Here is a 26,618-nt window from a genome sequence, read left to right as displayed (position 1 = left end):
AAGAATAAACAAATTGACCAATGGAACAGAATAGAGAACTCAGAAGTAAAACCACATTCCTACAACCAAATGATCTTTGACAAAGTCAACAAAAATAAGCAATGAGGAAAGGAAACGCTATTCAAGAAACGGTGCCAGGAAAATTGGCTAGCCATATACAGAAAAATAAAACTGGACTCCATCTCTCACCATATACGATAATTAACTCAAGATAAAACAAAGACTTAAGTATAAGACCTGAAATTATAAAAATCCTAGAAGAAAAGGAACAAAACACTCTTCTGGACATTGGCCTAGGCAAAAAAATTTATGACAAATTCCCCAAAAGCAACTGCAACAAAAATTAAAATAGACAAATGAGACTTAATTAAATTTAAAAACTTCTGCACAGCAAAATAAATAATCAACAGAGTGAACAGAAAAACTATTGAGAGAAAATATTTGCAATCTGCACCTCAAAGGGCTAATATTCAAAATCTACAAGGAACTCAAACAATTCAACAGCAAAAAAACCCACAAACAACCACATCAAAAAGTGAGAAAAAGACATGAATAGACACTTCTCTAAAGAAGACGCACAAGTAGCCAACAAACATGAAAAAATATCACTCATCATCAGGGAAAGGCAGATTAAAACCACAACGAGATAGCACCTCAGACCAGTTGGAATGACTATTATTAGAAAGTCCAAGAACAACAGATGTTATACCAGTTGTGGAAAAAAGGGAATGCTCATTGACTGTTGGTAAGAATGTAAACTAGTTCAACCGCTATGGAAAACAGTATGGAGATTTCTCAAAGAGCTAAAAATTCAATGACCATTTGACTCAGCAGTCCAACTACTAAGGACATAGCCATATAACGACATAGCCATAAGAAGTCAATATATAAGCCGGGCTCAGTGGCTCAGCCTGTAATCCCGTGCCTTTGGGAGGCTGAGGTGAGTGGATTGCCTGATCCCACGGGTTCAAGACCCGCCTGGGCAGCGAGACCTCATCTCTACAATAAATCAAAAAATCAGCCGGGCGTGGTAGCGCATGCCTGTAATTCCGGCTACTCAGAAGGCCGAGGTGGAAGGATCACCGGAGCCAAGGAGGTCTAGGCTGCGGTGGCCGGGAGCAGCCACTGCACTCCAGTCTGGGCGACAGAGTGAGACTCCAACTCAAAAATAAATAAATAAAAGAAGTCAATATATAAAAAGATATCTGTATGTGTATGTTCATTGCAGCACTGTTCACAATAACAAAATCACAGAACACACCTAAGTGCCCCAACGATTGACTGGACAAAGAAAATGTGGTGTATATATATATGTGGAATACTATGCAGTCATAAAAAGGAGTGAAATCATATCCTTTGCAGCAACATGGATGGAGTGAGTGATCATCATGCAAAGTGAACTGACTCAGAAACAGAAAACCAAACACCACGAGTTGTCACTCATATGCAGGAGCTAAATGGTCACAAAGATGGAAATAATAGACACAGGGGCACCAATAAGGGGGATAGTGAGAGGGGGTTTAGAGTTCTGAAATTAACTATGGGGTACAATATTCACTATCTGGGGAATGGGTCACCAGAAACCCAGCTCCCCACTACAAAATATGTCCATGTAACAAACATGCCCATGTACCCCTTGAATCTAAAATAAAGACTTTAAAAATATGTTGGGACAAACAAAAATGGAAACAACATATCAAAATTTATGGGTGCAATAAAAGCAGTTCAAAGAGGGAATTATAGTAATAAACACCTAAATTTTAAAAAAAGGAAGATCTTAAATAAACAACTAATGCTGCCAAAAGGAACTAAGGAAAGACCAAAGACAAAAGCAATTAAAAGGAAGTAATCAGAGAAAAATAAATGAAATAAAAGAACAGAAAAATACGAAACAATAACTAGAAAAGCAATATAAAAGACCAACAAACCAAACAGTTGGTTTTTTGAGAAGTTAAGATTAATAAACCTTTAGACAGAGTAAGAAAAAAAAGAAAAAACTCAAATAAAATCAGAAATGAAAAAAGAGATGCAACAACTGATACCACAGAAATACAAAAGATCATAAGAGACTACTATGAACAATTATATGCCAACAATTTCGATAACCTAGCAGAAATGAATACATTCCTAGAAATATACAACCTACCACGACTGAATCACAAAAAAATAGAAAACCTGTGCAGACCAATGATGAGTAACAAGAGTGAAACAGTAATAAAATGTCTCACATGAAAGAAAAGTCCAAGATCTAATCGCTTCACTGCTGAGTTCTATCAAATATTTAAAGAAGAACTAATATTAATCCTCAAACTCTCCCAAAAAACTAAAAAGGAGAGAATAATTTCAAGCTAATTTTATAAGGCAAGTTTTATAAATCAAAAGTTTTATATATCAAAAGTCTGTCAAGAACACTACAAGAAAAAAAAAACCACAAGCCACTTTCCCTAATGAACAAAGATGTAGCGGTCCTTAACAAAATACTAACAAATTGAATTCAACAGCACATTAAAGGGATTATTCACCCTGATCAAGTGGGATTTTCCCTGGGACACAAGGATAATTCAGCGTAGGCACACTAATAAATGTGAAATATACCCCATTAGCTGGGCTCGGTGGCTCAGCCTGTAATCCCGCGCCTTTGGGAGGCTGAGGTGAGTGGATTGCCTGAGACCACGGGTTCGAGACCCACCTGGGCAGCGAGACCTCATCTCTACAATAAAGCAAAAAATCAGCCGGGCGTGGTAGCGCATGCCTGTAATTCCGGCTACTTGGAAGGCCAAGGCGGAAGGATCGCTGGAGCCCAGAAGGTCGAGGCTGCGGTGGCCAGGAGCGGCCACTGCACTCCAGTCTGGGCAACAGAGTGAGACTCCAACTCAAAAAAAAAAAAAAAAAAAAAGAAATATACTCCATTAACAGAATGAAGGGAAAAAACCATGGGATCATCTCAATGGATGCAGGAAAAGCATTTGAAATAACTCAACATTCTTTCATGATGGAAAAAAAAAAACTCAAGAAATTAGGTACAGAAGGGATGCATCTTAACACAATAAAAGCCATGTAGGACTAGCCCAGAGTTAACACATGCCATGGTGAAAAATTAAGTTTTTCCTCTGAGATCAGGAAGACAAGGATGCCCACTCTTCCTACTTTTATTCAATATAGTACTGGATGTCCTGGCCAAAGCAATTAGGTAAGAAGAAGAAATAAAAGATATCTGAATTGGATAGGAAGAAGTTAAACTACCTCTGTTGATAATGTTTCTTTATACACAGAAAACACTAAAGATCCCACCAAAAAACTGTTACGACTGACAAATTCAATAAGGTTACAGGATACAAAATCAACACATAAAAATCCATCGTGGTTTTTTTAAACAAACAGTGAATTGCCTTAAAAAGAAATTAAGAAATCAATCCCACTCCCAATAGCACGAAAAACAACAAACAAACAAAAACCTTAGGAGTAAATTTAACCAAGGAGGTAAAAGATCTGTATACTGAAAACTATAAAACAATGATGAAAAAAAACAGTAGATGACATAAATAAGTAAAAAGATACCCGTGTTCATGTATTGGAAGAATATTGTTAAAATGTTCATATTACTCAAAAAGTTATCAAGATTAAATGTAATCCCTATGAAAATTGCAACATCATTTTTCACAGAAATAAAAAAAATTCTAAAATTCACATGGAACCACAAAAGACCCCAATAGCCAAAGCAATCTTGAGCAAAAAGAATAAAGCTGGGTTGGGCACGGTGGCTCAAACCTGTAAAAACAGTACTTTGGGAGGCCAAGGTAAGAGGACTGCCTGAGCCCAGGAGTTCGAGACCAGTCTGGACAACTTGGTGAGACTTGTCTCTACAACAAATCAGAAAATTAGCTGGGCATGGTAGCGTCTGCATGTAGTTCCAGCTACTTGGAAGTCTGAAGCAGAAGGGTCGCCCGAGTCCAGTGGGGACAATGGGGTGGCCATGAGTGAGCCACTGCACTCCAGCCTAGGCAACAGAGTGAGACTGACTGAAAAAGAAAAAAAAAAGAATAAAGCTGGCAGCACCACACTGCCTGATTTCAAAATCTATGACAAAGCTACTGTAATCAAAATAAGCAAGGTATTAGCAATAAAAACACAGTGACCAATGAAACAGGATAGAGATCCCAAAAATAAATCCACACATTTATGGTCCATTGATTTTTGCAAAGGAGCCAAAAACACACAATGGAGAAAAAATAGTCTTCAATAAATGGTGCCGGGAAAACAGACTAGTCACATGCAGAAAAATGAAATTATACCTTTATCTCATACCATGTACAAAAATAAACTCCAAATGGATTAAAAACAAACATAAAACTGTAAAACTACTAAAAGAAAACTTAGGATAAGTACTCCACACTCTCAGTGTGGGCAAAGATTTATTAAATATTACCACAAAAATACAGGCAACAAAAGCAAAAATAAATGGGATTACATCTAACTAAAGAGCTTCTACATAGTAAAGGAAAAAACTAATAAAGAGCCAACCTATGGTTTGGGAGAAAATGTTTGCAGACTATACATCTTATTAAGGGGCTAATATCTAAAATGCATAAGGAATTCAACAACTCAATAGCCAAAAAAGAAACAAAGAACCAAACTGACAAATGGGCAAAGGACCTAAATGATATTGCTCAAAAAACAAAATTGGCCAACAGGTACATAATAATATGCTCATCATCACTAATTATCAAGGAAATGTAGATGAGATATATCTTACACCTATTAGAATGACTATTATCAAAAAGATAAAAGATAAGTGTTAATTAAGGTGTAGCAAAAAGGGAGCTGTTAGTGGAAATGTAAAAATTAATATACCCATTATGGAGAACAGTATGGAGGTTTGTCAAAAACTAAAAATACAACTACAAGTCTGTAATCCCAGCACTTTGGGAAGCCAAGGTGAGAGGACTGCCTGAGCCCAGGGGTTCAAGACCAGCCTGGGCAACTTGGTGAGACCTCATCTCTACAATAAATCAAAAATTAGCCGGGCATGGTAGTGTATGCCTGTAGTTCCAACTACTTGGAATGCTGATGCGGAAGGATCACCTGAGCCCAGCAGTCCCAATCTGCAATTCCAATTCTGGGTCAAAGGATTGAAATCAGTATGCCAAAGAGATATCTATATTCACATTTCACTGCAGCATTATACACAATAGTTAAGATATAGAAGCAAGCCGGGCTTGGTGGCTCAGCCTGTAATCCCACGCCTTTGAGAGGCTGAGGTGAGTGGATTGCCTGAGCCCATGGGTTCAAGACCCGCCTGGGCAGCGAGACCTCATCTCTACAATAAATCAAAAAATCAGCCGGGTGTGGTAGCACATGCCTGTAATTCTGGCTACTCGGAAGTCTGAGGCGGAAGGATCGCCGGGGCCCAGCAAGTCGAGGCTGCAGTGGCCGGGAGCAGCCACTGCACTCCAGTCTGGGCAACCGAGTGAGACTCCAACTCAAAAAAAAAGATATAGAAGCAAACTAAATGATCATAATACAATGAATGAATAAAGAAAATGTAGTATACATACACAATGGAATACTACTCATCCTTAACAAAGAAGAGAATTTTGTCATCTGCAATAACATAGATTAATTTCAAGGACATTATGCTAAGTCAAACATGCCAGTCACAAAGACAGATTGTGCATGATCTCTCTTAATGAGAAATCTAACAAGTAGAATCCACGTAGTCAGGGTAGAATAGGGGTAACCAGCGGTTGAGAAGGGGAGCGGATGCAGAAAGAAGACTTGTTATTCAAAGGGTACAAAATTTTATTTAGAAAGAATAAGCTTTAGTGAACTACTGCACAAAATGATGACTGTATAATAAACAACACTGCATCGTATTTTTCAGTTTTTTTTTTGAGTCCAATTATCACTGTGTCACCCAGGCTGGAGTTCAGTGGCAGGCTCACAGCCACCCCAGGGTCGACCCGTTGGGCTCAGGCGATCCTTCCGCCTCAGCCTTCCAAGCAGCCGGAACTACAGGTGCACATAACCATGCCCAGCTAATTTTTTTGATGTACTGTAGAGATGAGGTCTCACCAAGTTGCTCAAGCTGGTCTTGAAAACCTGGGCTCAAGCAATTCTTTCACCTTGGCCTCCCAAAGTGCTGGGATTACAGGTTTGAGCCACCGCTCCTAGCCTGCACTGTATTTTTCAAAAAAGTTTTTAAGTTTCCAGGCATGCAAAAAAGAAGAAAATTAGAACCCATAATGAGGAGAAAAATTAATCAATAAAAACAGACAATGACTATAAAAATAGACAGAAATGACACAGATGATAGATTTACCCAAAAGCCATTAAAAACAGCTATTATAAATATGCTCCACATGTTCAAAATATAGAAGAAAGTATGATCGTGTTAAGGAGACATGTCAAGAACATAAAAAAGACTCATATCAAACTTCTAGAAAAGAAAAATACTATGTCTAAGGTGTCAAATACACTGGATAGTATTAACATCAGATTAGACGTGACAGGAAAAAAATGTATTTAAACATGAAGATGTAGCAGCAGAAACCGTGCAACATGAAATCAAGAGAAGAAAATAATGAATATTGCATAAATGAAGCATGGTATAACACCAAGCAGCCTAATTAATATTCGTGTAATTGGAGTTTCACAGGGAAAGGCAAAGGGGAGTCAGAAAAAAAATTTTGAAGAAATGAAAGCCCAAAGATTCATACATGTGATGAAAACTATAAGTTCACATGTATAGAAAAAAGAATTAATATAGTCAGCCTGAGATGGCTAGCCTTAGAAAACTCTGCTTGCAAAGCTGGTTCTTACCTACCTTCTGGAAACTTAGATTTCAAGAGAGTTTTCATCATTCCCTAAATGATAAGGGTGGTTCGCTGAGTCTAAAGTGTACAAACAATATGGTTTATGCTGGTACCTGTTTTCTTTCTGGAAGTCTGAAATTTGGGTATATGCTAGGCAGAGGATGCCTATGTGACCAGTCCCCAATTAAAAACCCTGGGCACTGAATCTCTAATGAGTTCCCCTTGTAGACAACACTTACATATGTCACAACTTTTTGCCAAGGAATTAAGCAAGTCCTGTATGACTCCACTGGGAAAAGACTCATGGAAGATTGCTAATTCAGATTTGTAGCCTTTCACTGTAACAAATCATATTCATGAGTATGACTACAGGCTAAGTCCTGAGTATCCTTCTAGTGAACTGCCAAATCTGGGAGTGACCTTGGGTACCCCCATAATACCACAGATTCAAGAAGCTTGACCATGCAAAGCATATCAAAACCAAATTGCTTAAAGCCAGTAGTAAAGAGAAGATCTTAAGAGAGCAATGAGAATCGCTTCAGGCCACTGACAGTAACTTGAACTAAGACAATGAAGGAATGCCTTCAAAACGTTGAAGGAAAATTATTCCCAACCTAAAATTCTATATATATATATTTTCAGTCACATAAAGAAGTATGATAAAAAGCACCTTTTGACATGCCAAGTCTCAAAAAATTACTTCCAGTGATCACTTCCCAGGAAGCTACTAGAACAAGGGTAAAAATCAAAAAAGAGCAAAACACGAAATCCAGGATAAGGGATCTCCAAGCAGAAGAATGAGAGCAAAGTGAGATCCAGGGTGACAATGTCCACAAAGCAGAGAAGACATTGAGCTCAAACTGGAGCAGCTAAGTAGCTGTGGGAAGAACTTCTCCAAGAAAATGAAACTAAAGGCTGGGTGTGGTGGTTCACACCTATAATTCCATCACTTTTGGGAGGCCAAGGTATTCGAGCTTGAGCCCAGGAATTCGAAATCAGTCTAAGCCACAGAGTGTGACCTCGTCTTTACAAAAAATCAAAATAAAATTAGCCAGGCATAGTGGTATCTTTTGTATGCTTAAACATGTTGAAGGAGCTCTACAGGTATACAAAAATTACTAATAAAAGTAGTTGACCTAGAATGGGGAGAGTAAGAGTTATCTCAGCTACTCATGAGGCTGAAGCAGAAGATCTTTTCAGTCCAGGAGTTTGAGTCTGTAGTGAGCCATGTTTATGCCATTGCACTCAGCCTGCATGACAGAATGAGATGCTGACTCAAAAAACAGAAGCAAAATGAAACTGATAGAATGCCTGCTATATCTGAAAATTTTAACAAGAGAGCTAGACAACGGTGAAATATTATTTTATTAACGGTAAGTAAAACTAGGTAAACAAAAATCAAAATAATTATTAAGTCCAGGGAAAACAAAAAGTTGTGGGGAAAAAATGATAATTAATATTTGCCCTGGTTATTAGTAGTAGTAGTAGTAGTAGTAGTAGTATTTATGTATAATGACGTAAATGCTGAATATCATCTAGTCAAACCTTGATATATTTGTACAAAGCTCAATGTATAGTTGAGGGTGGAGAATGGGTGAGATGAAAGCTCAATATTTATCCACGTTTAGAAGCACAGCACAAGCATGTTATTTAGAGACCAGAAGGTAAAGAACAGAAGAACCCACTAACAGTCAAAAGCGGTTGTCCCTGAGGAGGAAGGGGAAAAAAAACAACAAAATGCTATGATTAAGAAAAATTATTTTTAAAAAACAAAGGTCTTCAAATAATTCACTCTTACCTTGGGAAGTTCAAAGAGCCTCTCATCACTTGTCAAAGAACGGTTACTTGCACAAGAAGCACAGTCTGAGATTTCCACAGCACCCTCACCATCTTCAAATTCATTATATTCACTAGCATCTTCCTTGTCACTGTCAACTTCCCAGTCAATAAACTGTAATTCATCTAAAAGATATAATTAACTTGCTTAATTTTATATCTCAATATTTCACTTTCTATATCTATTTTTATTCTCAGTAGTTAATATATCCATGTTACTGAATGTTTTAAAAAATATATTAAGATAAAAAGTATATTTCTACTCTTATCATCCAATTTCTCCCAACTCTTACTCTCTCCATTCTAAGTCAACTACTTTTATTAGTGATTTTGTATGCCTGTAGAGCTCCTCCAACATGTTTAAGCATACAAAAGATACTGTTAATTTTTCCTCCTTTCTTACACACCTTGACTTTTTCACTTAATATAATTAAGGTTTTACTATGTCAGTAAGCAGGGAGTACCCTCATTCTTTTCTTCAACATAGTATTCCTTAACATAGTTAACATAGTTTATTTAACTAGTAGTCTTCGATTAGAAAATTTGTTTCCATCTTTATAATTTTTTTATTTTTATTTTTTATTTTTATTTTTTATTTAAAGATGTGGGGTACAATTCAGGGTTAGGTACACAAGTATTCATTATGCAGGTACCCTTGCTGATGAAGTGTGTCCCTTCCTCCCCTAGCAGTTTCCCTCAACTGCCGATCCCACCCCCCTCCCCTGGCAGTTTCCCACTAATCCCAATCTCTTTCTCATGGTATTAGGATCATTGTTCAAGGTCCACTTATGAATGAGAACATATGGTACTCTGATCTTTGTTTCTGTGATAGATCACTGAGTATAATCGACTCTAAATCTATCCAAGTTGCTACAAAGTCCATATGTTTGTCTTTCCTTATGGTTGCGTAATACTCCATTGTGTATATGTACCACATTTTTTTTATCCAGTCCAGCTTCAATGGGAAGCATGGCTGGTTCCATGTTTTTGCTATTGTGAATAGAGCTGCAACAAACATGCATGTGTAGGTATCTTTTTGGTAGAATTAGAGTTCCTCCGGGTATATTCCCAATAGGGGGATTGTGAGGTCATATGTAAGGTCAATTTCTAGTTCGACTAGAAAACACTTTTTTTTTTTGCATTTTCACCCAATAATTTTTCTATAGATTTTTTTTTTTTTTTTTTGAGTTGGAGTCTCACTGTTGCCCAGGCTGGAGTACAGTGACATATGCATGGCCACTGCAGCCTTGACCTGTTGGGATCAGGCGATCCTTTTGCCTCAGCCTTTCAAATAGCTGGAAGTATAGGGATGTTCCAACATGTCTGGCTAATTTTTTGATTTATTGTAGAGACAAGTTCTCACCATGTTGCTCAGACTAGTCTCAAACCCTTGGATTTAGGCAATCCTCTTGCCTCTACTTCCCAAAGTGCTGGGATTACAGTTGTCATTTATTTATCGGTAAGGAAACAACTAAAGTAAATTTAGTTTAGTTTACTTTATAAGCATTATTATCTAGATGCCACTTTTGGAAAATGTTCAGAGTTCAATTATTTTTATATATTAAATAACCAAAGGTACTGATTCTAGTCTTTTATGTTTAAACAAGTAAAAGTAGCTATTAAAGATAAAACAGTCTCTGAAGTATAGTATATAACATAAACCTTTCTACAATAACAAAACTCCTTAAGAACTACTTCAGAAAGGTGATAAAATACTGGTCCTATTTCAGAGGACTGTAAACAACAATCTCACAGTAAAGTGAATAATAAAAATAAAAATGCTAGCTCTCATACCTGAAGAGAATGTAAAGAGAATAAATTTAAAACTAATATTAGAAGCATGGGATAAAGTAAACAACAACAAAGCAAGTATTCCTTAGTGTGATATTGTTGCTCCAGAAGATACTGTGGAAGTTCACTATAACAATTACCACAAAATGGAGGTCAGACCACCCCTGAGAGAAGCAGATGCATAATGGCAACTTCTTCCCATATCTAACATCGCATTCAGCCAGGGCAGCCAGGCAGGGAACACATGAGAGCTTCTGGTTGCTGAACCATCACAGCGGGAAGCCAGGAGGAGCGGAGGAGTGCCCTCGGAGCTGAGCCAGCACAACATGATTGTGTAGCACTCGTTCATTCAACAAAGTGCCTGCCTGCTGAGGGGCCATCACACCATTCTAGATACTCGCAATACAAAATAAATACGAGAGAGAAAACAGCACCATTCCCACCCTGGAGCAGCCCACAGATGAATAACATACTGCAATGTAGTAACTGTTATAAGAAAATATAACTGGGGTTTTAATTAGGTCACAATAGTTTTTTTGTTGTTGTTGTTTAGAGTCTCACGCCATCACCCAGGCTAGAGTGCAGTGGCACGCTCATGGACACCCAAGCATCAACCTGCTGGGCTCCGGTGATCCTTCTACCTCAGCCTTTCAAGTAGCTAGAACTACAGGCGCATGCTACTACATCTGGCTAATTTTTCATTTATTGTAGAGACGAGGTCTGGCCAAGTTGCCTGGGCTGGTCTCGAACCTGTGTGCTCAGGCAATCCACTCACCTCCACCTCCCTAAGTGCTGGGATTACAGGCTGAGCCACCGAGCCCAGCCAGGTCACGATAATTTTATGAAGTTGGAAGACAACTACTATTAGACTAAAATTTGTACTTTACAGATAAGGCAATCGGGTCTCCAATAAGTTAAGCAACTTCCCAAAGTTTATAAAAACCAAGTAGAAAAGAAAAAAATGTTTAAGAGAAAAATATTTTGACAGGTTTAACTCAGGGCTCATCCTTCTCACTCTAATTCTGGGTGGAATCTAACCCAACAGGGCTACAAGAAAGTCTAGGAATATTGTCTTTAAACCTCACCAGGTAATTCTGGTATGAAGCTAGGCTAACCCCCAGTACAGTGTTGAAGCACAAAACACTAAAGCTAGATAATCCTGGCTCTAATTACCACCTGCCACACTTAATTATGTGACTCTCGGAAAGTGATTTGACTTCTGTAAGTCCCAATATTTTCCTGTAAAATGAGACTACTTCTTAAGTTCACAGGATATAATAGATATCAAAGAATCTAACACATATGGTATCCAGTCAAGTGTCTGAGACAAAACAAAAACTTGATAAATGGTAATGGCTGTTATCCAGTAAAGGTAAAAGGAAGGAAGAAGTGTGGAGGGGAGAAGAGAGAAGCAGAGAAGAAAGAAAAGAACGATAAACTAGCATGTGCACACAAGACTACATATACCCCAGGAAATAATTTACTTACTATTTAATGCTCAACTTTTTAAGAGAATCAACAATTTTTTCATTCATTTTAAAGGAATCAGCCCAATGCATCTTTCCTTTCTTAAGCAGCTTTGGAAACTACTGAATATCTCTTTAAAGAGAAGAGGACAGTTTTTATTTGTTTAATACCAGTTTTTTTATATATAATTAACAAATCTTACTAATCACACATGAAAAGCATACCGCTTTTAATATTTTTATCTTATTTATTTATTATTTATTTTAAAGGTGTAGGCTACAATTCAGGGCCAGGTACAAAGTGGTCGCCGTATAGGTAAAGTCTGGGCCGCCCATTGGTCCTCACTTCACCTGGTTTGGGGCCCAGTACCCTTATTAATGTTATTTGAGCCCTCCCCCCACCAGTTTTTAATACTGAAACTGTATTCTGTATGAAGACAAACCAAGAATTACATAACAATAAATTTCACTTAATATAGCTGAATTAATAATACAAGTGCAATCAGCTTATGTATAATCTTAAAATACCACTTCACCTGGTGACTACTAAAATGCCCATGGTAGTTACCAAAATGACACAGGAAGTGGCCAAAAGAATTAATCACCCTCCAGGGAGGTTTCCGGTACAAATCTAACCTTGACCAATACAAACTGTCGGAGTTAAAGTCACAAGCCAGCCAGGCTCGGTAGCTCAGCCTGTAATCCCAGCACTTTGGGAGGCCGAGATGAGTGGACTGTCTGAGCCCGTGGGTTCGAGACCCACCTGGGCCACTTGGTGAGACGGGCGTGGTAGCGCGCGCCTGTAATTCTGGCTACTTGGAAGGCTGAGGCAGAAGGACCACCAGAGGCAGGCCGAGGCTACAGTGGCTGGGAGCATGCCACTGCACTCCAGTCTGGGCGACAGAGTGAGACTTCAACTCAAAAAAAAAAAAAAGTCACAAGCCAATACTGAAAGAATTAAGACTCTTAAATACTCTAGGATAAGGTACACATTTTAAAATTTGTGAAGCAGTACGATTTCCATAATTTTAGGTTTGCAGTGATGAACTGGGGGTGACCTTGTCCTTGAAGGGACTCCTGACAACATCTGGAGACACTTTTGGCTGTCACAACTGAGATGGGGGCACTACTATGATCCAGCAGGTAGAAGCCAGGGATGCTGCAAAACACTCTGTAATACACAGGCACATGCTTCCTCTCTATGACAAAGAATTATCTGGCCCCAGTCGTCAATAGCGCCAAGGATGAGAAACTGTATTAAACTGTGTAAAACATGTAAATATGAAAATATAAAATGCCATCCAAACAGAAACTTGTTAGTAAGTTATAACTCTACTACACAATAGTAGTCACAGTATTTACCTCTCAATGATAGGTTAGCAAGGAGGCAATATGGATATAGTATTACGTAGGAGTTGAAAGACCTGGCTTTGGAGTCTGAGAGATTAAAAACAAAATCCCAAATAATTCAATACAAGTAAGCTACTCGGGAAGATGAGACAGGAGGATCACCTGAGCCTAACAAAACTTTGTCTCTGGGGGGGGGGGGGGGGGGGAAGGAAAAAAGAAAAAATAATATCAGTAATACCTATTTCTTAGAGTTGTTGTAAAACATATAAAATAAAAAATGTTTCTAAAGGACTCAGCATTAAGGCTAGAACTCAGCAAAATAATAAATAATGACTAATACTAAAAATGAATGCAAACTGGATTTCTTACAAAATTATCAATTTACCTTCACTGGTCCCATCTTCTGGACATAATATGTTCCTATTACAAAATCTGTCTATTCTAGATACATGTCTATTATCGCTCTGTGATTTAGTAAGTGTGTTATCTTCATCTGACAAATCACTTTCACTGGAACTCCATGTAAGTCCACTGGTATTCTTAGATGTGGTCGATTCTGTAAAAGAAAAAGAAAGCATATAAATGTGATCAACAGGGGTATTTATCAGAGTAATATTTTATATACATGCTACTTTGCCAAAGTCACGAATACACAAAATGCTGATGATGGTGAAAGCAATGCCTTATGTCAAATCTTCCTGCCTAAAGTTCTATGTACAACCTCAATAAAAAGTCAAGTTAGAAAAAGAAACAAAATTTGTTGATATAAGGTATACAAAACAAGGAAAATGACTGGAGAACAAAAGAAAAACAGAAAAATAAAACTTCACATAATAGCTACAGAGCCATAACCTCCTAGAATATTTTATGAAACTGAAAACAAACACACAACACACAAGGTAAAACACAAAACCAAAATTTACAAATAACAGGAAGTTTCTGTGTGCTTCCTTTGCCACACTAAGAGCTCTGGAGGGAGCAGGGTAATTAAAAATATTTAGGGGAGACACCTCTTATCAACAAGGGTACCTGAACGAAGCATATTTGTATACCTAACCCTTAACTGTACCCCACAATATCATAATAAAAAATATTGATTATAAAAAAAAACATTTAACAGCAAACTTTGTATTTTATTAAACTTTTTATTTTGAGATTATGGCAGATTCACATAGTTGTAAGAAATAATACAGAAAGTCCTTGTATCCTTCACCCACTTCCTCCAATGGTAATATCCTGCAAAACTGTAGTACAACATCACAACCAGGATACTGACATTGATCTAGTCAAGATACACAACAATTCTACACAACAATTCTATCACCACAGGATACCATGTCTTATACTTTTACAGTCGCACCATCCCCCAACCCCCTCCCTGCCCCACACCAATCCCTGACCCCTGGCAACCACTCATCTGTTTCGCATTCCTATAATTTTGTCATTTCACAATTGTCATTTCACAATTGTCATTTCACAATTGTCCTATCAATGGAACTGTACTATGTAACCTGTGTACTATGTAACCTATTCTGAGTAAAAAAGAACTGTCTTTTTTACTCAGAATAATTTCCTGGACATTTATCCAAGTTGTTATATGTATCAATAATTACTTTATTTTACTGAATAGTATCTATGGTATGAATATATTATAGTTTGTTTAATCAATTACACACTGAAAGACTAGCGTATTGTTTCTAGTTTGGGTCTATTATAAATAAAGCTGCTTAGGAATATCCATGTGCAGAATTTTATGCGGATTTAATTTTCCCTTTCTGGGATAAATGCCTAGGGATGAAACTGCTGGGTTGTATGGCCACTGCATGCTCAGTCTGATCAGCTAAAGCTGCGAAACTGCTTTCCAGAGCGTGTGCCGTTTTACAGTTCTGGCACATTACTGGTGGCCCAGGCTCTCCACAACATCACCAGCCTTTGAAGTTTGTTGTTATTTACTATTGTAGCCATCTTGCTAGGCAGAAGACCTATAAGAAATGGGGTTACTTCATCTTGGCAGGACCAGAAGTCTACAGCAAACTGCTCTAACAGTGATCAGAAAAGGAATACATAATAAAAATGAACTGTTTCGCTTATATTCATGATTATAACTATAATGCTAAAACTAGATATATACATCTCTCTTTACTTATTTATTTATGTATTTCTTTTTATTTTTATTTTTTTTTGAGTTGGAGTCTTACTCTGTCGCCCAGGCTGAAGTGCAGTGGTACACTCACGGCCACTGCAGCCTCGACCTGCTAGGCTCAGGCAACCCTTTTGCCTCAACCTTCCCAGTAGCTGGAACTACAGGTGCACACTACCACGCCCAGCTAATTTTTTATTTGTTTGTAGAGACAAGGTCTCGTCAAGTTGCCCAGGCTGGTCTTGAACCCGTGGGCTCAGGCAATCCTCTTTTCTCAGCCTCCCAAAGTGCTAGGATTATAGGCCTGAGCCACCGCACCCTGAATATGCATCTATATTAATGGTATATTTGAAAAAATTTAAAGCACTTTTAAATATACTGAGATTAAGAGATCAGATATTTACAATTCATATTTTACAGAAGAGTAAATTTAGGCTTCGAAATTAAATGGCTTCACTCAATACATATTTATGGAACCCCTCTAAACCATAAGGAAACAAAGAAAACTTCTGTCCATAAGAAATGCAAGGTCTGAAAGGAAACACTAATCATGAAAAGAAAAGTTAAATATTATACTAGAGGTATGTAGTGACATAATGGTGGCATAAAATGAAATATTCTACTTTTTGTTGATCAAGAAACGGTTCACTGACAAGATGATATCTGAAAAAACAGCGCTTACAAGGTACAATTTACATGAAATAATCAACATTTACGGAACACTTACTTTGTACATAAACATTCAGAATTTCTGAAATGCCCCATCCTTCAAATTATTAAAAAAATAAGTAATTCAGAATAACCTAAGAATTCATATTTATTTAAGTAGTTAATAAAACTAAGCTGTGCACTTGCTTGAAAAAGACATTATCAATCTCTTTCATTAGTATGCAACTGAAATAAATAAGTAAAAAAACAAGTTATCACTGTTGGCAAATTATAAAAAGAACACATGAAAAATTTAAGAAACCAACTGAAAAACTGCTACCAATAATAAGAAATGCCAATACAGGTAGTAGGGTACAAAATATTCCAAAAAAATCAAATTTAAAACAGTATTATTTCCGGCCAGGCTTTAAGCCTGTAATACCAGCACTTTGGGAGGTGAAGATGAGAGGATTGCCTAAGCTCAGGGGCTTGAGACCAGCCTGAACAACACGGTGAGACCTTGTCTCTACAATGAAACAAAAAATTAGTCAGGCATGGTGGTACACACCTGTAGTTCCAGCTACCTGGAAGATTGAGGTGGAAGGATCACCTGAGCCCAGCAGGTTGAGGCTGTGGTGGCCATGAGCACTCCAGCCTGAACGACAGACTGAGATTCCAGCTCATTACAAAAAAAAAAAAAGAGGCTAAGACAGAAGGACAGCTTGAGGTCAGGAGTTCAAGACCAGCCTGGCAACATAGTGAGTTCCTGTGTCTACAAAAAAAAAAAAAAAAAAAAGGTATTATTTCTTCATTCTGAATGTGGTATCGAATTTTTATTTTGGAATTTTTGTTAATAGGCTGTCTTAAATTCATACTTTAGAAGCTACTGCCTTAGAAATGAACCAGTTCTAAGAAATGTCTGGAGCCCCTTCTTTCCACCACTCTCTGTTACAAATAGCAAGCTTTTATTAAATTATTAACAAGGCCGGGCATGGTGGTTCAGCCCTGTAATCTCAACCCTTTGGGAAGATGAGGCGGGAGGATCACTTGAGTCCAGAAGTTCAAGACCAGATGGAGCAACATAACAAGATCTCACCTCTACAAAAAATATAAAAATTTGCTGGGTGTGGAGGCATGGGTCTGTACTCCAAGCTACTCAGGACACTGAGGCAGGAAAACTGCTTGAGCTCAGGAGTTTGAGGCTGCAGTGAACTATAACCATGCCACTGCACTCCAGCCTGGGCAACACAGTGAAATCCTGTCTCAAAAATAAATAAATAAATAACAATACGTTCTTGCCTTAAGCTGCATATGCTATAAATAAAGTAACTATACATTGATACAGTGTTTTCAGTCTTTCAGAATATATTGATCATTCTAGAGAGTTAACAACTATAGCAGAGTGGATGAAATATGCACTACCATGGGAAAATCATCCCAAAAGATCATTTTGTAAATAAATACAAGGTAGCAACTTATTTAATATTTCTTTCTCTCAAAGTTGAATTTATTGCACTTACCACACTTACTTAAAATCTCCAAAATAAGATATAAACCAAATCTGTTTTTAAAAAAAAATATTGTTTTCTGCATATATTTATGAAGCCTTAGAAATCAGAATTAAACTGATCTTTGAATAGCACAGCATTTGGCACTAATAAGAAGGAAAGTAAAATGCTGCCGTTCCATCAGAAGATTATGGTATTACAAAAAGATGTGTGCAACTTGGTTTTATAATTACGGCATTTTATGAGTTTTAAAGTAATATTTTGGGAAATTTTATTTTTAATTTGCATAGAAAAGAACCCCCTTAAATGTTAGTAAGATAATAATAGGGCTTAGAATGTTTAGTCTCTTAGTCACAGAAAGTTATTTCATTCTGCAGAACTCTGAGCAGACTCTCACACAGCTCTTTCTGTCATCAGACATAACAGCAATTGCTGCTATCAATTTTTCCTAAGATTACATAATTAGGAAACAGCAAGATCCCTGAGGTCACAAGGTCCCATTCTTCCCTCCCACCCACAAGAGGCCTGACAGCCTGTGGGAGCAGAGCCAGCGGACTACGTGATACTCACCCCCTCTTTAATGGAAGTGACCCTGTATAACAGGTTCTGGCCAAGGGAGAGGTACTAAAGAGGGCAATCCTTCCCAAACCCCAAAGCTCTCTTGGTAAAAATATTCAGTACGTAGACTCTTCCCAAGAATTTGGCCTGGAGAATTCAGCAAATGTCTTCTGATCATCAGAACCAACCTCACACTACGGCTGCAAAACTCAGAATAGTCACTGCATTCCTGAATGTTTTGCTGCAGGAGATAAAATTAACACCATCTTTTTTTGAACAGAATTCCCTACTACTTACAACTTGAAAGCTTTCCCTAATTAATCAAGAAAGAACATCATAGCCTCATGTAGAGTAAGTTCTTACAGCATAGGTCATGTTTATTTCCTAAATCAATTTTTAAAAAGAAAAAAAAAAAAAGCAGAAACCCTGGAGCTATGAGTATAAGCGAACCTACTGAGCTCAGTGATTAAAAAATGAACCCAAGCCAGGCTTGGTGGCTCAGCCTGTAATCCCAGCACTTTGGGAGGCTGAGATGAGTGGACTGTCTGAGACCCACCTGGGCAACTTGGCAAGACCTCATCTCTACAATAAATCAAAAATTAGCCGGGCATGGTAGTGCACGCCTGTAATTCCAGCTACCTGGAAGGCTGAGGCGGAAGGATCGCCGGAGCCCAGTAGGTTGAGGCTGCGGTGGCTGGGAACGTGCCACTGCACTCCAGTCTGGGTGACAGAGTAAGACTCCAACTCAGAAAAATAAAAAATAAAAAAATAATAAAAAATGAACCCAGAAAGGACACGCAAAAATGCTAATAATGACCAGTAGGGGGCAGGAGAAATGGGATAGATGGTAACAGATAAAAGAGTATCAAAACAGATGAGAACCCTCAAAAATGCCATTTTATATTGTTTTGATGTTTTTTAACCATAAATGTACTGTCTACCCAAACGTCCAGACATAAACTTTCTCCCCCATATGTGGCTTCCTTCTGTTCCTCCCCTAGGGAGCAGACTCTGGCCAAGGCTAGTCTTTGCAGGGTACACACATATTCCCAATAGTAAGTCATGGGATGAAGGTGACTCCTCATAGCATGCGGGTAACCAAGCAACCTAAAGATAATGTAGTTGGCACTCTTAATCAATGTGATTGCAAACACTGTATAGGAATTTGAATAATTAGTTTGCTTGACTATAAAACTGTCTGCAATATTGTCCCAAGGCACAGATTCCTCACCAACCAGCTGCCATCAGTGCCTTCTTGTAAGTTTAATAAACCTACCGGACCTCCAGGTTATTTCTTTGGAATATACAGAAAATCTTAAGTGCAAGCTCTCTCAAATTTTGGGGCTGCTATGTTACACTAAACTATGTAAGTAACTTTAAAAAAAGAAAAGAATCACAGAAGGATATTAGCCTTATACTTTGTCAAGAAATCAACCAAATAACATTACCTTTCTTGGGCCTGGGAGATAATTCAAGGTGCTTTTCTGTAACAGTCTTCATTTCAGCTGTTGATGACTGCAGGCAAAATAATAATAAAGCAATTTATTTATGTGACAAATGCTAAAAACCAACATTATTACTGTAAAATATTAAAAAATCTGAAACTACACCATCCTTCACATATTCCCCTCTGATTTCCTTTACTTATATTCACCAATTTCAGTTTTCCCAAAGCACACGCTCCTTACTTGTAAATGTATTACACTAGAGGGGATCAAAAAGATCCAGAATTATATTTTGGAAGGCGGGTCCTTGTGGTGCAGGCTTTCCTTACTAGGTCAGTGTGCTAGGAACCCATCAGCATCAGTTTACAAGCTAGCGTTGTTGTGAGAGGCTGCACCTGGCTTCAGTGAATTTTGGTTTTTTGAGATTCTTCCAACATGTTTGCCCATTTATGATGAGTGATTTATGAGTACACCTGCCTACACTGTGCTCAGTGTTCAGCAGCTTTTATTTTTTGTTTTTAGTTGGAGTCTCACTCCATTTTACTCCATCGCCCAGGCTGGAGTGCAATGGCACCTCACGGCTACCCCAGCGTCGACCTGTTGGCCTCTGGCAATCCTTCCGCCTCAGCCTTCCAAGTAGCCAGAACTACAGGCGTGCACTATCACACCTGGCTAATTTTTTTATTTATTGTAGAGATGAGGTTTCGCCAAGTTGCCCAGGCTGTTCTAGAACCCATGAGCTCAGGCAATCCCCTCACCTTGGCCTCCAAAGTACTGGGATTACAGACTTGAGCTACTGTGCCCAGCCTGTTCAGCAGTTTTGACCAAAAATGGCCTGATCCCCATGCCCCATCCTCCTTATTCACCCAATCTTGCCCCAGTGACGTTTTTTGTTTCCTCATATAAAAAAAAGTCCTCAAAGGAAAATGTTTTGCCCATGTGGAAGAGGTGAAACAAAAAATAGCAGAAGCACTAAAAGACATCAAAATTTAAAAGTTCAAAAACTAGTTTGGGCAGTGGAAAAAGCATCTAGATAGGTGTATTGCATCAAACAGGGAATACTTTGGAGGTGACTAAATTTTAAAATGAAAGAATACACAATTTTTTATAAATAAATTCCGGGGGATTTGGGGTCCCTCTTCATACCTTTCCAGAATCTAAACAGAGATCCGACTGATCAAACGTTACATACTGCCATCCAATTTTAACAACTGTTCACATATACATTTCTGACCACCTATAAGTTCATTACTACCTGTACCCAAATTATCTTTAGTTTATCCTAACAGTCCTCTATTCCTCTTTATCATTATTACTTCATATATAAAAATTAACCAGAATATCTTGTTGCCAAAAAATACTGAGTATACAGGTTTACCTTGTGTTAGTGTGCTTCACTTTATTATGTGTCACAGATAATGCATTTTTTTTACACATTGAAGGTCTGTGGCAAGCCCAAGTCAAGCAAGTCTACAGGTGCCATTTTACCAACAGCATGTGCTCATGTCATGTATTTGTGTCATATTTTGGTAATTCTCCAAATATATAAAATTCTACCATTATCAGTATATATCTGTCATGGTGACCTGTGATCTTTGACTGGAACTGATTTAGGGCATCACAAACCACATCAATATAAAACAGCAAAATTGATAAATGTGTGTGTTTTGGCTGCTCTTCTGACCAGGTGTTTCCCTATCAATCTCCCTCTCCTCAAGCCTCCCTATTCCCTGAAACACAATATTAAACTTAGTCTATACAGCTGCCTCTAAGCCTTCAAGCGAAAGGAAGAGTTTCATGTCTCTCACCTTAAATCAAAAGCTAGAAATGATGAAGTTTAGTAAAGGATGTATATCAAAAGCCAACAAAGTCTGCAAGTTAATCCTTTTGCACCAAACCAAACAGTTGACCAACTTGTGAATGCAAAGGAAAAGTTCTTGAGGGAAATTAAAAATACCACTACAATAAATACACCAATGATAAGTAAAATAGACTTAGTGCTGACACAGATAAAGTTTGATCAGTCAGGACAGAAGATGAAACCAGACACAGCATTCCCTTAAGCCAAAGGTGAACCCAGGGCAAGGCACTAACTCTCTTTAGTCCTATAAAGGCTGAGGAAGCTGCAAAAGAGAAGTCTGTAGCTAGCAGAAGGTTGTCCATGAGGGTTAAGGAAAGAGGCTGTCTCCATAACATGAAAAATGCAAGGTGAAGCAGCAAGTGCTGATGTAGAAACTACAGCAAAGTAACCAGAAGATCTAGCAAAGATCACTGATGAAGGTGGCAACCCTAAGCAACAGATTTTCAATGCAGACAAAACAACAGACTTCCATTAGAAGAAGACGCCATCTAGGACTTTGACAGCCAGAGAGAAGTCAATGCCTGGCTTCAAAGCTTTATAGGACAGGCTGACTCTCTTGTTAGGGGCTAATGCAGTTGATGACATTAAGTTAAAGATTTTTTTGTTTTTTCGAGTTGGAGTCTCACTCTGTCGCCCAGGCTGGAATGCAGCAGCACACTCACAACCACCCCAGCATCGACCTGCTGGGCTCCAGTGATCCTTCTGCCTCAGACCTTCCAAATAGCTGAAACTACAGGCACACGCTGTCACACCCAGCTCATTTTTGATTTACTGTAGAGACAAGGTCTCGCCAAGTTGCCCGGACTGGCCTTGACCCACGAGCTCAGGCAATCTACTCATCTTAACCTCCTAAAGTACTAGGATTAAAGACTGAGCTACCGAGCCCAGCCAAGTTAAAGTTATTGTTCATTTATCTATTTATTTATTTATTTGAGTTGGAGTCTAAGTCTGTCGCCCATACTGGAGTACAGTGGCACGCTCCCGGCCACCGCAGTCTCGACCTCCTGGACTCCGGCGATCCTTCTGCCTCAGCCTTCCAAGTAGCTTGAACTACAGGCATGCGCTACCACATCCAGCTAATTTTTTTATTTATTGTAGAGATGAGGTCTCGCCAAGTTGCCCAAGTGGGTCTCGAACCCGCGGACTCAGGCAATTCACTCACCTTAGCCTCCCAAAGCGTGGGATTACAGGTTGAGCCACCAAGCCCAGCTATTGTTCATTTATTATTTCAAAAATTGTAGGGCCATTAAAACTTATGTGAATTTCCTCTGCCTGTGCTCTATAAATAAAACAGCAAAACCCAAAAGACAGCACATGTATTTACAGCATGGTTTACTGAATACTTTGAGCCCATTTGGGCCCATTCTTGAGACCTGCTGCTCGGAAAAAAGATTCCTTTCACAATTATTACTTTTCACTGACAACGCACCTAATCACGTAAGAGCTCTGATGGAGATGTACAAGATTAGTGTTGTTTTCATGCCTGCTAACACAGTATCCATTCTGCAGCCCATTGGAGTGGTTTTGACTTTCAAGCCTTATTATTTAAGAAATGTTTTTCATACGGCTATAGCACCATAGAGAAGGATTTCTGTTATGGATCTGGCAAAGTAAATTGAAACCTCATGGAAAGGATTCACCATTCTAGATGTCACTAAGAACATTTGTGATTCATGGGAAGAGGTCAAAATATTAACAATAACAAGAATGTGGAAGAAGTTGATTCCAACCCTTATGGATGACTTTGAGAGGTTTTAAGACTTGAGTATAGGAAGTAACTGCAGATGTGGTGGAAACAGCAAAAGAACTATATAACAGAAATGTAACCTGAAGGCATAACTGAACTGCCATAATCTCATGATAAAACTTGAACAGATGAGGAATTGCTTCTAACGGATAAGCAAGAAAGTGGTTTCTTTAGATGGAATCTACTCCTGGTGAAGATGCTGTGAACACTGCTGAAACGACAATGAAGGACTTAGAATAATATGTAAACTTAGTCGATAAAGCAGTGGCAGGATTTAGAAGACTGACTCCAGTTTTGAAAGTTCTACTGTAGATAAAATGCTATCAAACAGCACCACAAGCAATAGAGAAATCTTTTATGAAAGGCATAGTCAATTTATGTGACAAACTTCACTGTTGCCTTATACTAAGAATTTGCCACAGCCACCCCAACCTTCAGCAACCACCACCCTGATCAGTCAAAAGGAATCAACGTCAAATTGAGGGACATGCTTTTTTTTAAGACATAATGCTAATAACATAATTTTTATATGCACGGGGAAATCAAAATATTCATGTGACTCCTTTTGTGATATTCAATTTATTGTAGTGGTCTAGAAACAAACCTATAAATAAACCTATAATAACCTGTATAAACATTGTATAAATATACTTCTTGTGAAGAGTATGCTCAATGGTTTTATCTTCTGAGAGTCTTCTTAGTATATATCTTTCATTTATAAGCAAATAGAGATGTTCTGCATGGCATAAAGATATGGATACTAATTTACCACAATTATTAAAAGAATTCAAGGAATGAGGAAAAAAAAGCAACACACAAATTACAGTGTCCTGAATGAAAAAGGAAGGGAATGCTAAAGAAATACAATAGTCCAAACACATAGGATTTACTCTTCAGCATTCAAGTAAACAATTTTACAATTACTTTACCAGAGTCCCAGAAGTGTCCTGAAATCCTTCTCCACACCGGAGCCATGCTTCAGAGAGGGAGGTGGCTGTCCCTGCTGTCCTGAGACCTGCTCTTCTGACCGGCTGTGGCCTTTCTCCTGGAAAGGACGGGAACTCTATATCCCAATTCCTTTTTCTCTGTGGAGATGATTTTTAAAAGAAAAACAAAAACATGGTTGTGGGTTGCTATTGTTAAGCTGATTAACTTTATTAAATATACATTAAGTTGAAAATTAACAATTTGGAAACCGAGGAGTAGCAGCACTAAAGTAATAGTTTTTGAAGGTATCTAAATCAACACATAAAAAGCAACTACAGCCGGGCTCGGTGGCTCAGCCTGTAATCCCGCGTCTTTGGGAGGCTGAGGTGAGTGAATTGCCTGAGCCCGCGGGTTCGAGACCCACCTGGGCAGCGAGACCTCATCTCTACAATAAATCAAAAAATCAGCCGGGCATGGTAGCGCATGCCTGTAATTCCAGCTACTCGGAGGGCTGAGGCGGAAGGATCGCCAGAGCCCAGCAGGCGAGGCTGCGGTGGCCAGGAGCGGCCACTGCACTCCAGTCTGGGTGACCGAGTGAGACTCCAACTCAAAAAAAAAAAAGCAACTACACAGCAAAACCATAAACGCATAGACAACACTTACAACTATTCAACAAACTCTAAAATACAAGCGGGTGAGTATAAGCCATGAGCCCTCCAAAGTCCTATGTGGTATCAGTACATGAGAGGAAAGAAGCTGAGGGAAGCAAGGCAAGCAAGGAGGACCTGAGAACCTAGGCACCAGGGCTTACAAGGAAGGAGTGCAGGTAATAATCCACCTGAGAGCAACACCTGAAACTGGATGTGGGCAAGGGCTCCACCCTAAGAGGACGTGAAGAGATAGAAGCTGCCTGGGACACCTGAAACTGGTCATCCAGGACTCTCTTCAAGGACAGGGTTCCACATTAAGAAAGTACTGGGAATGAAATTCACAGTAGCACAGGGGTAGCAGAAACAAACAAACAAACAAAAAGGTCCAGATGGAGCAAAGCCAGGAAGTACCTATATAACAAGCAAGTGACCATATTTTTACAAACTACATGAAAACAACACCAGATAGAAAAGCTATCCTGAATCCTGACTCCTTCCAACGTTTCAGAAAAACTTCTAGCAAACTTCTAACATTTTCCGAAAAATAAACAACAGAAAAGTATCCAAGCCAAATCCCATACAGTTTTTATTAGAGGAAAAAAATAAGGAGCAAGATGACACCCCAACATACAAAGAAAGTGCACCAAAGACACAAAGAAGAGATAAAACAGTAAACTACTATTTCAAAATAAGACAAAACATGCAGAGTAAGAAAAACTCAGAAAAGAGGTGACAAAATTGAAGAAAGTAGCACAATAAAATTTAAAAATCACCTGGGGAAAAAAATAACAAAAATAGAGGGAATCCAAGAACAAACAGGTATCATAGAAAATATCTTCAGAGAAACAGCAGCCGGGCTTGGTGGCTCAGCCTGTAATCCCGCGCCTTTGGGAGGCTGAGGTAAGTGAATTGCCTGAGCCCAAGGGTTCGAGACCCGCCTGGGCAGTGAGACCTTATCTCTACAATAAATCAAAAACTCAGCCCGGCGTGGTAGCACATGCCTGTAATTTCGGCTACTTGGAAGGCTGAGGCGGAAGGATCGCCGGAGCCCAGCAGGTCGAGGCTGCGGTGGCCAGGAGCAGCCACTGCACTTCAGTCTGGGTAACAGAGTGAGACTCCAACTCAAAAAAAAAAAAAAAAAAAAGAGAGAGAGAAATAGCAGGTTAAAAGGAGAAAATTTTAAAGTTTCGCCCTCACGCCTCCAATGAAGAAAGAGAAAAAAAGATTCACGAGAACTAGAGACTGGATCAGTCTGCAGAAATCCAATATACAGATAACAGGAATTCCTAAAGAAGAAAACCAGTGCAATAAAACAAATACTAAAATTCCAGAAGCATTCCAGAAATAAAGAAAGAAGAATGTAAGCCAAGGAGTTTATATCTAGCATCAATAACATTGGCTTATTTGAGATATCTTTCTTTTTTTGTTTTTAAAAATACATTCCTACAACAGACATACATATATTTCATAGCATTTTTAATTTGCATTTTAATAAAAATTTTAGGTTTGTGTGGCATATTAAATTACAAATCAACTATTATAACTTGATTACCTAATCAGAAATATGTTTCCTCAACAATACCATTATAGTTTAAGCAATAATAACTATAAATTAAAGTTAAAATACACCATTAAAACTTCTTTAACTAGTGCTATGGTCTGCATGTTGCTGTCTTCCAAGATTCTTATGTCGAAGTCCTAATCTCCACAGTGATGTTATTAACAGATGAAGCCTTTGGAAGCTAACTAGGACATGAGGCCCAACCCGCCATGATTCAATTAGTGTCCTTATAAAAAGAATGACCCAGCCGGCTCTGTAGCTCAGCCTGTAATCCCGCGCCTTTGGTTGGCTGAGGTGAGTGGATTGCCTGAGCCCGCG

At 38.6% G+C, this 26,618-nt stretch overlaps 1 protein-coding gene across 1 annotated transcript in view; it reads right to left on the bottom strand.

Moving 5' to 3' along the window:
- Positions 1 to 8,610: 8,610 nt before the first annotated feature.
- LOC103255111 (DNA repair-scaffolding protein-like) overlaps positions 8,611 to 26,618 on the bottom strand; it is a gene marked incomplete at its 3' end in the record, with an annotated part of 33,289 nt that continues 15,281 nt past the window's right edge. Inside the window, exons 2-5 of the mRNA XM_008053081.2 lie at positions 24,092 to 24,247; positions 19,558 to 19,624; positions 13,718 to 13,811; positions 8,611 to 8,776 (exon numbers count right to left, since the gene is read on the bottom strand). Of these exons, the coding sequence (XP_008051272.2) occupies positions 8,611 to 8,776; positions 13,718 to 13,811; positions 19,558 to 19,624; positions 24,092 to 24,247 (483 nt within the window). The remainder of the gene's footprint in view (positions 8,777 to 13,717; positions 13,812 to 19,557; positions 19,625 to 24,091; positions 24,248 to 26,618) is intronic.

The sequence above is a fragment of the Carlito syrichta genome, unplaced genomic scaffold (genome assembly GCF_000164805.1).
Source record: "Carlito syrichta isolate Samal-C Ts95f unplaced genomic scaffold, Tarsius_syrichta-2.0.1 Scaffold287828, whole genome shotgun sequence".
In the NCBI taxonomy this organism is placed as follows: Eukaryota; Metazoa; Chordata; class Mammalia; order Primates; family Tarsiidae; genus Carlito; species Carlito syrichta.
Note: the sequence above shows the minus strand (reverse complement) of the source record. Positions and strands in the feature narration are given on the sequence as shown.